The following is a 12,275-nucleotide window of genomic DNA, read 5'->3' as shown; positions in this document are numbered from 1 at the left end:
GCAGTCTCCTAAAAAAGCCACTTCAGCTTAATAATCTAATGGATCACTGAGCTGGTCTCCCTTATTATCCACCACTACGATGTTCAGAGGGAAAAAGGCAGCAAAGTGAATATTTCAGAATGTTCTTTACATTCGTAAATCAATCATGTTTAGCCGCTGTTGTCAACCAAATAGACTTACAGTTAGCACAATTGAATTCACAGATCTCTCGTAGTAAATCTTCAAACACACCAACCCCATCTTCAAAAAGAAATTTGCCACGCTTTATGTGGATGTCCAATCAGTGTTGACAGTAAATGTAGTCGATGGAAGTAATAAATTCCTCAGTGCGTGCTATATTGACCGAGAAAGCTGCAGTTCTACAGCTGCAAAATCTTTTGTTCTTCCAGTGACGTGACAGTGATTTACTTGGTATACGGAAGAACTACAGAGTGCTACTTCAGCTTTGGTAGCTGTGGGGCACAATGCCACTCAAAAACATCCTTGTTCTCTTTGCTTGTGCTACATTTCCATTAGAAACACAGACCGTCAACATGGCAGAGGGATACAGCGGGGCGGGGGGGAAACGGGATGTAAAGCGGCATATTGTCACATCTTACTCGGTGAATGAAGGATTTATTTCGACAAAACCAGAGTTGTTGGTTGTTGGAACAGTGGAAAGACTAACTAAGATGTGTATAGTGAGTTTTTATTTGTTTCTGTCCAGTTTGAATGAAGTGTGTTTTATAATGAGTTCACAAAGGAATTAAGCCTTTCTTAGTTAAATGTTCAAGAAAGTGTATTTTTCCGCGATGCACCGGCACGGCTCCGCAGCAGGGGAAATCAGCTTTCTCGATCAATATAGCATGCACTGGGGAATTAATTTCTTCAATGAACTACATTTAACATCAGCACTGATTGGACATCCATATAAAAGGTTTTAAATTTAACTTGTGATTTGCTGATTCCCCGTTCTACCGTCGGAGCTACAGCCGTCCCTTGTGGATACCTTTGATTCTGTCTTCACCACATTAAACCTCCCTAAAGTGATGCAGCCATTCCATTAATCATAAGCAGATGCAAATTAATCGTCTAATACTTTTTTGTAGCTTCCATCAAGACAAGTGCTGCACCACATCAAGTACCAAGACCGTCTGATCCTCCAAAGTGGCACCATATTTAATACAGTCTATGGTACCCATGCATGGGTATTGTAGAAATGACTCATTTTAATAAATGTTGGCAAACAATCTTTTTTGCAGAATTGACCAATATCCACTCTTTTTTTCTGCACAATACCATATAGAGTGGTGCAGGAATGACGTGTTTTTTTAGGCCAATCCGGAAGTTAGAATCTCACAGGTTTCCTCGACAGAAACCCAATGGGATTTTTACATTAGGCTTTGGATTATTGCAGAAAATAAGTTCAGTGGCAAACAAGTGTTTATGATACGTTTTGTTCTGTAAAATAATCTCCACAAATTAACACAACTTTTATGATTTTTTTAAGTGTAAATGCGATTGCCAGAAGTAAAAAGCGAACGTTAGGCTATAAACTAACTACACCACGGTCACACAACGAGGCTGTAAACGACGACGAGTTGGCGTTATGACGTTTTTGTAGTTTAATTTAGCCACTTGTTAGCAACCGTCTTTTTTAAGACACGTAAAAGACTCAAAATTAATGAGTCGGACATTTATTGATGTATTTTATATCATAGAACAAAACATAAAAATCCCTTAAGCTTGTGTTAACAACAGACCTTATTTCAGGCATCTAACTAAATCCCAATCAGTTTTAGGACTCATTCCTGCAGCACTCTATAAGGCCTAGGTTTACCAAGTTGAAGCACCACTTTGGTACTTTTCACTTTTCTGCACAGCTTTAACTACATCACTCCATGTATAGCTGTCACTGGAATGAAAAAATACAGGTTGACGATTGACTGAGATTGTGTTGGCACTTGTCACCTAATAAAATTATGTGTTGTGACAGAATAGACACGAACGAGCATATACTCCAGACGAGTTTTGTTCATTCTCATGTGTAAGTCAGTTCTTGAATATAAAACAGGCCTTGGTAGAGCAGAAAGCTTAAGATGTACACCAAAGTGGGTTTCCTTGATCTCATCTGTGGCAAATAGCTGTTTGTATCGCCTACCTTTTTCATTTTCTTTGTTTCTTAAGGCGAGACGCCTGCACTTTGTCAGACAGAGCCATGCATAAAACAATGAGTCTATCTAAACCAGTGTGTTTCACTCTTCCTGACATGCTGTCTGTGTGATTTTGAAGCTTGTAGCTGCGGTGATGGCTCATGTCAGTCTTAGCCAGCTTTCAGGCACAGCGGTGCCACTTTTCCTGTTGTTCCAGACCAGTGAGTGTGGTGACTGTTGCACCCTGCTCAGCAGTCCGAGAGGATTACTGAACAGGTTTGGAGTGATGTAAAAGACTAGCAGGCAAATACTGCGGGGTTTGTTGCTGGCTTATTGGTGTTTTCCTACTGAATTACACAGAGTTGTGAGGTGCTTTCAGGGAGGCACAGATGGAGAAATCATGTTTTTAAATAACATATATTAACATATATTCTAAATTTAAAATGTTTGCGGGGTAAACAAAATATAATTACAGCTTTGAAATGTGTACAGTGTGTGTCACACACACACAGTGTGAATGCGCTGAAGAAGCAGCTGGTGGTTTTATGAGCTTATAAACGGAGGTGTTTTCTGTGTATTACAGTTCTTGCCATCACCAATCCAGCAGCGTGACCGCAGTCAGTCAGACATTGCGTGTCTTAGATGTACTGTAATTAAAACCTGGTTGGACAAATTAATGAGGCTTAACCGCTACCTGTGCAATGCCCTGACACTCGGCCCCGGCAAGTTGTTGGAAAAAGGCAGGATTACTGGATAACTGTCTCTGCTCTGAACTGTGTCTGCCTGGTTGGACACCACTGCTTTAAGAGGGTGACTGCTGCAGAGTGTGTGTGTGTTTGTGTGTGTGTGTGTGTGTGGGTTTGTTGGGTATAGCTCCGACGTGCACAGGGAGGGAGGTGTCATACAAAAAAAAATATGTGGGAAGTGGTGATGAGAGGAAACAAGAGAGAAATGAGAAGTGATAGAAATAGCAGGGGAAAGAGACTGCTGTAAGACAGACTGGTGATGCTAATGTTCTTGTTTATTAATATTTTAGTGAGAAATCTCTCTCAGTACCCTCACTTATGAAACCCAGGAATGCCCATGCGCTCTGCCCACTGTGTGTGTGTCGATGTGTAGCTGTCAGTCTATCGAGAGCCAGAGGACATATGCTGGTCAGCCAGCTGCCCTCCCTACTGTCTCATCATTTTCTCTCTTTCTCCCTGTAGGGTGGCCATTACAGTGAGCCCCCTCAGGCCATGCCACAGCACACACACACACACAGTAGCAAACAATGGGAAAATGGTTTAGTAAGCATACACACATGCACACACTCTCACTTCATCCATCCATCCCAGCTCGAGGGCCTTGGTGAGTGGGCTCCAGCCCCACGCAGCAGCCCCATACCAGGGCCTTGGCCACATTAGCGCCCTGGCAGGAGATACGCCGGCTGGGCTCGCCAACAGCCTGCAGCTAACGTCCTCCCACAAGAGCTGGCACCCTTTAGACGAGCTGGAATGGTCACAAAGTGGGAAGAATCTAATCCGGTTTGACTCTTTTTTTTTTTTTTTTACAGACACCGCGGGGCTTATTTAGGCCACTTTCCACTCTAAATAAATATGAAATATGAGTCCTGTATGTGATGTGTACTCACTGGGAATTATTGGATTAAATGGTTGCAGCACAGAGCAGGGTTAACGCTAAGAAAAAAAAAAGCTGTGATGCAGCAGTTATAGTACGTGAAGCCAATTTAAACTCCTTCACAGTGATATCACATGACAGCTTCATATGGTTTATATCCTTAGTGTAAGTATATCAAGCGGCTATGCTTCCTTCCCTGTGCGGATTAACACCTGAGTCATCGTCGACTGCCTCCGTTTGGTCTGAGTTCGCCCGCCTCCAGCCCTGCTGCTGTGATCACCCTCCAGTTGACAGCCATTAGGTTGAAATGTATCATACCTGCGTAGGGGATGGGGGCGTCTTTGTCCAGGGCCACCAGAGGAGGATCCAGCAGAACGACGTCGGTGTTCTCAGTGATCACCCCATGGTATGATGTCTCAATCCACGGCTTGTGTTTATTCACTGTGGAGAGAGAAAGCAAAGTGTGAGACGCGGGTGAAATACTACCAGGTGCAACAGAACTGTCAGTCTTAACATGCTGAGATATACATCTTCTATTTCATTTCACCTGAGAAACTGGGTTCAACTTTGACATGCACACACAGACAAACACAGCGTACTGCAGCGAGAATACATGGACTTTTTATTCTGTTCTTGGCAAAGCTCCTTCAGCCTCTGTTTCTACAAGACATTCTCATTTTGCTAATCTCCCCCGCAACCTCTTTTTCTCTCTTTGTTCTTTTCTTCCTTCAAACAATCCCTGCAGGTTTCAAAGCAAAGTGCCATGCTTGATCAATGGCCACCACGGCGCTGCCAGCAGAAAACTGTATCCAAGGCCAAGTCAAAACAAAGTTCATGAGCTGAGGGCCTGATTAACGGCCATAATTGAACGGCCCCGTGGGCTGTGCGCGGCACCATGCCGACCCTCTTGCCATTTGTTTACCATGTTATGGTCAAAGGAAAAAGAGAAAAAGGAGGGCAAAGGAAAGCAACTGGAACCCTCAAGTACTACTTAGTGCTTTTTAGCTGGGCCAGAAAAAGCCACAAATTACATTTTGTCTGCTTTCAAGTTCAAGTTGGTGGACTGAAAATGACACAAAGCAAGGCTGTAATTTCTGGTCCCCTGAGAAACATCACTTTTTAAAAAAAGAACATTTTGTGTGGTTTAATGGGGAATGAAGTGCATATGCAACAATTACTCTCCATTCAGCGAAAGGAAAGCCAAACAACGTGGACTCTTTCTAAGTGCTAATCAAGCAATCATTGCAGACCACTTCAATTATTCACTGAATGTCAGTAAAAGCCACTTGGCAGTGCTAAAATGTGTACTTTCCAAACAAGCCAGACAGGCAATCGTTACCACATACTCTATAATGGGAGTACACAAAGAAGATGGCAATTTATTTTATTTTCATCACTTACATACAGTATTTACTATCTGTTTTCACAGCACTTCAAATCTGATAAAACACACATGGCCATTTTTTGCTACTCTGAGTGCGTGAAAACTCATATTATATATAACACATATGCTCATACAACGGTTCGTATGATATCTTATGAAAAGTTATTCCGTTTTCCTACGAATGCCCAGCGTCAATTTCCACTCCAGTCTTTTCAAAATAAACTTTCATCTTCACAGGAAACAACTTGGTTAGGATTAGGCAACAAAACCACTTAGATAGGATTAGGAAAAACTTGTGGTTTGGGTTAAAATAATATAGAAAGTGTCGTAACTTATGTACTTAAGTACGGAAGTTACGTGACAATTACATTAACGTTGAATTTTGGTTTCACACATTACACAAACGCCAGTCTTCTGGCCGAAAGTCTGGTATTTTTTGACCCACCTATCCACCCCGAACTCCTCCACTATGTGGTATCCACCACTATTTATACTTGTTCGTGGATTATATACAAAGTGATTTGTTGGGATATATACGAATTACAGTGCATTTACTTTTAGTAGGTATAGCTACGAACGGTGTAAGAGAACAGCCTGGAAAAACAGTTAGCAAGCTTGCAGGGAAGTCAAAAAAGTTAGCTTAAAGTAATGAATAAATGGTTTAAATAGTCTACTAAGAAAGTGAACGAATCTCTTATGTCCTCCTCTTCTTTTTATGAACACGGTAGCTTTACCAAAATGCTTGTAAAGATACAAGATAAAGGACCAAACTTGACTGATTTTTGTCATTATGTTTTTGAGGACTCTGGGTGGCCGCAAGAAGTTAATGAGACCTGGGGAAAACATGTTAACACTACAGGGATGCATATTCACGAGTCAGCCCAGAGAGCATGGCTAACGGCTGAGACAGTCAGAGGAGATCATTTACAGGGCCAGAGAGATGGGAACACATTAGTCTATTAGGACGTGATAAATATGCATGAGTTTGCTACAACGGTGAGGGGCAAAATGATGCTGGATTTCAACTTTAAATGCCAAACCATGTCATTTTAGTAATGGATAGCTTGCTGACGCTGCTGTGCAGGGATTTCAAAGGGAAACATGATTTGTGTGGGTCATCCCTGTCGCTGCCAGAGCAACGGCAAAGAGAGACAAACCTGTATAATGTGGAGCGGGATGCAGACTAATTAGCACACATGGTATTATTTATGTCAGATCCGGCTCTGGAATCCTCTTTCAGCAGGAGAGGAAGTGTCTTATCATAAGAAAAAAGTGAAGAATTTGAAAGCAGATGTAAAAACCTAATAATCCTCCTCCAACTTGGGGCAAGTGCATAACCCCAATAAATGTGTAATACAGGCTAGAACACTATTTGAGCACAATGCGTGGCAGCTAATGAGGAGTCTGGAGAACAAGAAGAGGCTTGTACTCAACTTCATATTCAGTCCTCTCGCAGCTTAGGAGCGTTATTGACCTTTAAATCCTCGGTGTCGCCGTTTGTGTCGCTCACCGTGACTACTTAGCAGCGTCAGGCTGACCTAAATGTTCTGTTATCAGCAACGCCAAAATGTTGTATAGTGAGAGCACAAAGCTGCAACGCTATGAGTGAAAACGGAGGCTTCCTTTAAGGATACGCAACACAGATACTGCAAGTGGCAACAGAACATCACAATTTAGTCTGATGGTGAATCCATGCTGCATGGTGACCTTTCTGATATCACCGCTACACAAGATCGAGTGCATCTTTCCATCAGTCAGCCGGGCCTAGCTGCGCCGCCGCTGCGGGTTAATGATGTCTCAAAGCCTCGCCGCTTCCTCCGTGTGTGTGGGATGGAATGGTTTTTCACCAGGAGTGATGAGGGCATTAAAGGAGCGTCCACCTCCAGTAATCGCAGCACTGTCTTGATGGGGTGCCACCCACGTGTCAACTCCCAACACACATCTGCAGCACATCTGATCACTGGTGAGAAATACGATGTCGTCTGCATAGATGGGGGTACATGCATTGACAGCTTGAGACATGCCCCATGTCATTAGCACAAGAACGGATGGATGTGCTCTTCTTCTTGCAAATAGCGCAGGCTATCGGAGGTTGGAGAGGGCAGGAAGGTAGTGGAGGGGGGTGGAGAAATGAACCAGGCAGACCATCACTTCCAGAGAATCCCAGGGGAAGCATTGCAGCCGCTTACCGCGATCGAACCCTCTGCTGCAAGCACTAATGCCTTGACACTAAGTGATTAGCTACATACTCCTCCATGGCAACTTGAATCAAAACTAAACGCCGTTAATCCCCTAATCAATATGAAGGCAACATGACACCCAGCACAGCCACATGTGTCTGCATCGCTGCACTCTGCAGGTGGAGTCAGAAAGGAGCACTTCTCCGAGTTGCTCTCTTTGCTTTAAGTCTTTTGTGTGCTAACGACACACACCAATGAGAAAATGTGTCCTTTTGGCATTTTGATTGAACTGCACGGCGCTCAACTACGACTCAGCCTTCAGGCTTCAGACAAACTCTAATAGGATGTGTGTTTAAAAAAAAAAAAAAAAAATCAGCAAACACACACGCACACACCTGGGAAAAAAAGAATGCCAGAGCTGCTCTCCAAGTGACCCCAATTTTTAAAAGCAAACACCTTCAATTGCGACTAAAAGCACTCAGTAAATGGCACGCAATAACCTCTGTTTGTGAATGGAGGGAGGTCGATTTGCCAGCGTCTTATGAAACCTTGTGGCTGTTTGGCTGAACATGACAAGCTGAGATGCAAGAGGCCTTTTTAACGTCTTCAGGACAGAACAGGAATCAAACGCGCCGTTTTCTGTTTCATGTGTTAACAAGCAGAGGAAACTGCTCATACGAGATTGTTGTGTTTGCTTATTCAAACCTGAGCTGGGATTCAAATACCATGACCTTTCGTCCACGGTGTCACGCAGGGGAGAAGCAGCGGGGTGATTTCTGTTAACTGGCTTCAAGGCAGACGAGACTAAATCCTTTTACTTTGTGTAATATCCCTTGAAAAAGCCTCATTTTAAACTTTATTTTCTCTATTTCTATTAATGAGAAGCAACTTGTTCCTCTTTTTCTGCCTTCAGCTGTTCTATATACTCTGCTAACTAAATAATTAAATTGTCATATATTTGAATAATAACCACTTCCTTGTCTTTTCATAAATGAGTGGAGTTAAAGGCCACAGAATTATTTTCGCTCTTCACATCAATCTAATTACAGGGGTTGGGACACAGTTATCAAACCTGTACAGGCTAATATAATCAGGCTGTGTGACAGCTGAAAGGTGAACGCTGGAGCTCGGTTGCCCTTTACTGCTGGCTGCCGGTCAGCGGGACTATCTCTCCGCCATTTCACTGCCAATTAAGCCGACAGTCGTGGATTTGACTTGAGGCTCCAAGCATGGCAGAGGCGCTATAACGGCTGATTAATCTCTGACCAGGCAACGATGCGTCACCGTAACTGTGCCGGCGGGTGCCACCTCCGAACGGGCGGCCGTTGCAATCTGAACGGGCCTCGGGGGGACGGGGGAGGAAGAGAAACAGTTGTAATTAAAAAGAACTCGGTAGGAAATTAAACTCTGATTGATAAGGTCAACAAAAGGGGCTGTGATGAATACATCAGCATAATGAAAAGTAAACGTAGCACAGACAGTTAGCCATTACTGCGACCAACAGGCAATTACAGCTACACAGCGAGCTGGGAGCTCATGCCAGCTCGGAGAGGCTCAGAGATGCCCATCAACGGGTCACTGCGAATTATTAAGAAACATCCCCGCTCTGCCAACGCCGAGGGGGGTGCCTCAGCTCTCTGTTTTTCTTTCCCCTCAACCACTCCGTCGTTACAGTGATCCATGTCTTCTCTGAACCTTGGAGATCTTTGCAAACTTTAATCTTCTTTGCACTCAGTGCATTGGCTTTTCGCTTCACAGAGCAAGCTGACAGGAACCATCTGCCGGGAGAGAACTTTATTAAATATAAAAGCTTATAAGTAGATTTCTCGTCTATGATACATTGAGTCCTCAAGTTCCTGAACACTGATTTTGATTTGAGATCAGTAGTCTGAAGGGTGACACGTGTAGTCTCCAAGCTAATAAAACATAACAAAGAGCATGACTGCTAATTTATAAAATATATTAGCTGGGGCGAAGATCATTTTTATCTCCACAGCTTCATGGAAGTTAAAGGAACAGTGTGTAACATTTAGGGAGATCTATTGGCAGATAGGGAATATAAAATTAATAAGTATATTTTCTTTAGTGTCTTCCTCCCCTGTACCCCCGAGGACTGTTCAGATTGCAGTAGCCGCCCGTTCGGAGGTGGCACCTCACCTGAAAACAAAACAAAAATTCAACTTCCGGGTATAAAATGACCCCGATCTTTAGACGATCTCACATCTATTGGGCCCGTAGAGCAGGCGCACTTGCGTTCCCTTTAACCCCGCCTCCCAGCAGCTCGGTGTTGGGATCATTCACATGAACGGAGGAAGGGAAATAACTCTGAATTCGGCCATTAGTGCATTTTACAGCTTTTAGGACCTGATGATTTAAATCAGGGCTATTTAAGTGTTCGTACTGGGAATTTGATTTACGTCAACAAAAAAAAAGATCCGCTGATTGACAGACGTCTCTTTCCCAATGTAAGTATACGGGGAAAAGTATTTTTGGGCCCAATGGCTCAAAGTTGTTATTCCACAGATTGCCCTTCTTCCTGGGGGCTTGGTCAGGCTCCAAAAACATTGGATCCCCTAATGCAACTGAATAGTGTATTTCATCAGACCCTTAAACTCCGTGCCCTCAGTTCTAAAGCTTTTTGTAAAACATTTGAAATTTTAAGCCTGATCCAAAACATCTCTGATGACATCATGAATATAGTCAATTATTTTTCATTTTACCATTTCCCCTTCAAATGACATAATATGACCAAGAATTTAAATAATCCTCAGTAGCAAAAAAAAAAAATGGTGAAACTTGAAAAGAACCGATTTGACTGCAGCAGGGTGTTGAAAACAGATGAGAAGTGAATCCCAGCTTATTTTTCAATCACATCAATGTTTGCAATGTTAAATACGACAAGGGAACCAACGAGAGGATCAAACTACAACAGCTGCCAAGCTCAATAAATAAATATGAGATGGGCTTTTTGAGCTTGGTTAGAATACAAGTGAGTTCATTACTCTGTCACAAAACACAGCAGAAGAAAACTCTGTTCCTGCCAAAACACCTGGGTCACACAGAGGCCACCCGTCCACACCATGACCCCTGCTGTCGCCTCATCAGAACGGTCTGGAAGACATGCAGTGGAAAATAAACGTTCACACCATCCAAAAAAACAAACACCTCATGTCTTCTCGGGTGTAATTGAAAACCATGACTTGGCCTGAAAATAATTCACCTGTTTCCCCTTGTTCGGCCTTCTGTGGCTGTTATGTTTGGATTTAGTTTCTTGAGATTATGAGCTGTTTGTAGCCTTGGGCAGGGCGAGATAAAGCAGGATCACACGGTGCTTTTTTTTTTGGTTTTTTTGAGAGTGGAATAACCTAACAATTCAGAGGCTGCCCTGCATTGCCCTATGGGTGTGTGTGAATGTGTAGGTGTGTAAAACGTAGCATGTAAGCCTGTGTACGTGCGTCTGCTGCTTTTGTGGCCTGTGGCAGGTTGTGTATTCTGGCCATGATCCCAGCGCCTGGTGCCTAGTGTGTGTGTGTGTGTGTGTGTGTGTGGTAGCGCTCGGCAAGGCGGTGGGGGAGGTTCAGCGGCCGGCTGGAGAGCAGAACAGTGTTGCGGCAGGACCCCACAGCCTCGGAGTGCAGACGCCGCCCTGCGAAAAACCACCCAGCGAGTGCTCTGACCGCGGTAAACAAAACAGTCAAGCTCGAATGTTTGTAGATAAACAGAAAAAATCATAAAGGTGCGTTTATAGTTCTGCACTACACAGACTACACTGAGAGGAGGCAAGCGTCGCCGCACATATCAGAGTCCAGCTTTATTTGCACCTCAGTGAACGGTGCCATTTCTGTTTTAACATTTCTCTCCTTTCTACCCCGTCAACGTTGTCCCTGCAGCAAAATGATAGAGGCCAGGCAAAGGTCAGGCTTTTATCATGAGCTTGTTTTGGATGAAGTGCAAACCCCCCCTCTGGAGTCAGAATGCATGAGCAAAGAGGTGCTGCAGGAAGAGAGGAGGATGGAAAAAGCGCTATACAAATTGTCAGAGTTTGCCTCTGTGCCGTAAGCGACTGTGCAGCGGGGTTACTGCATGTGTTGCTCTATTTTCAGATGGGGACTTATTAACCTGCAGAGATAGGGAAAAGGCTGACTGCACAGTCACTCTGCTGCTCCGCTACCCCCCCTGTGCCCCTGGGGAAGAGCGAGAAAAACAAAGAGAGAGAGAGAGAGAGAGAGAGAGAGAGAGAGATGGGTGTTATGCATTAAGGTACACAGCAAAAAAAACAACTAAAAGCATTCATCCAAATGACCAAGAGTGGATGTATAGGAGGTGAAAATGCACTTTTGGTGCCATTACCCCCCGCTATCATGACCCCTCTTTATCAAATGGCTTCACAGCCACAAATGTTCCCTCTGTGCGTCATTTGAGAGCCATTATCCTGCTCCATTATTGTATGTGCAATTTGAGATATGGCATTTACAGCTTCCTGTATTTCTCTCTCTCACACACACACACACACACACACACACACGCACACACACACACACTGGGAGCATGTCAAGAGACACATTTGAAGGTACATTTACATGAATATCTCTGAAATTCAGAACTATTTTGTACAGTCAGGACCTTGACAATTCACAAACTAATATTATTACAAATATAACATGTTACATGATTAGATACTGAATACTTATCGGGCACAGTTAGTGGTGTTTCACTGCTCATTTTATAATTTGTCATTCTTAATTCGGACAATAGTGACTGACATATTCTTACAATTAACATCACTTTCATTAAATTTCAATTTATTTGTTGCTAGTTTCAGTTTGACATCCCTGTATTGATCCTGCCTACTTTAACTATTAATGTAAATCAACTTTTGTTGGCACACACTACTGTACGCAACACAATGTAGTGAAATTTAGTCTCTGCATTTAACTTATCCCAGCATTAGGAGCAGTG

The 12,275-nt window shown here is 43.3% G+C and overlaps 1 protein-coding gene across 2 annotated transcripts in view; it reads right to left on the bottom strand.

Moving 5' to 3' along the window:
• The window catches only part of LOC119491328 (calsyntenin-2-like), a 262,721-nt gene that overhangs the window by 154,744 nt on the left and 95,702 nt on the right, over window positions 1-12,275 (bottom strand). For both annotated transcript variants that reach the window (XM_037775219.1, XM_037775220.1), the window contains exon 2: window positions 4,071-4,193. In XM_037775219.1, the coding sequence (XP_037631147.1) occupies window positions 4,071-4,193 (123 nt within the window). The remainder of the gene's footprint in view (window positions 1-4,070; window positions 4,194-12,275) is intronic.

This window comes from Sebastes umbrosus, chromosome 7 (genome assembly GCF_015220745.1).
Source record: "Sebastes umbrosus isolate fSebUmb1 chromosome 7, fSebUmb1.pri, whole genome shotgun sequence".
NCBI classification, from domain to species: Eukaryota; Metazoa; Chordata; class Actinopteri; order Perciformes; family Sebastidae; genus Sebastes; species Sebastes umbrosus.
Note: the sequence above shows the minus strand (reverse complement) of the source record. Positions and strands in the feature narration are given on the sequence as shown.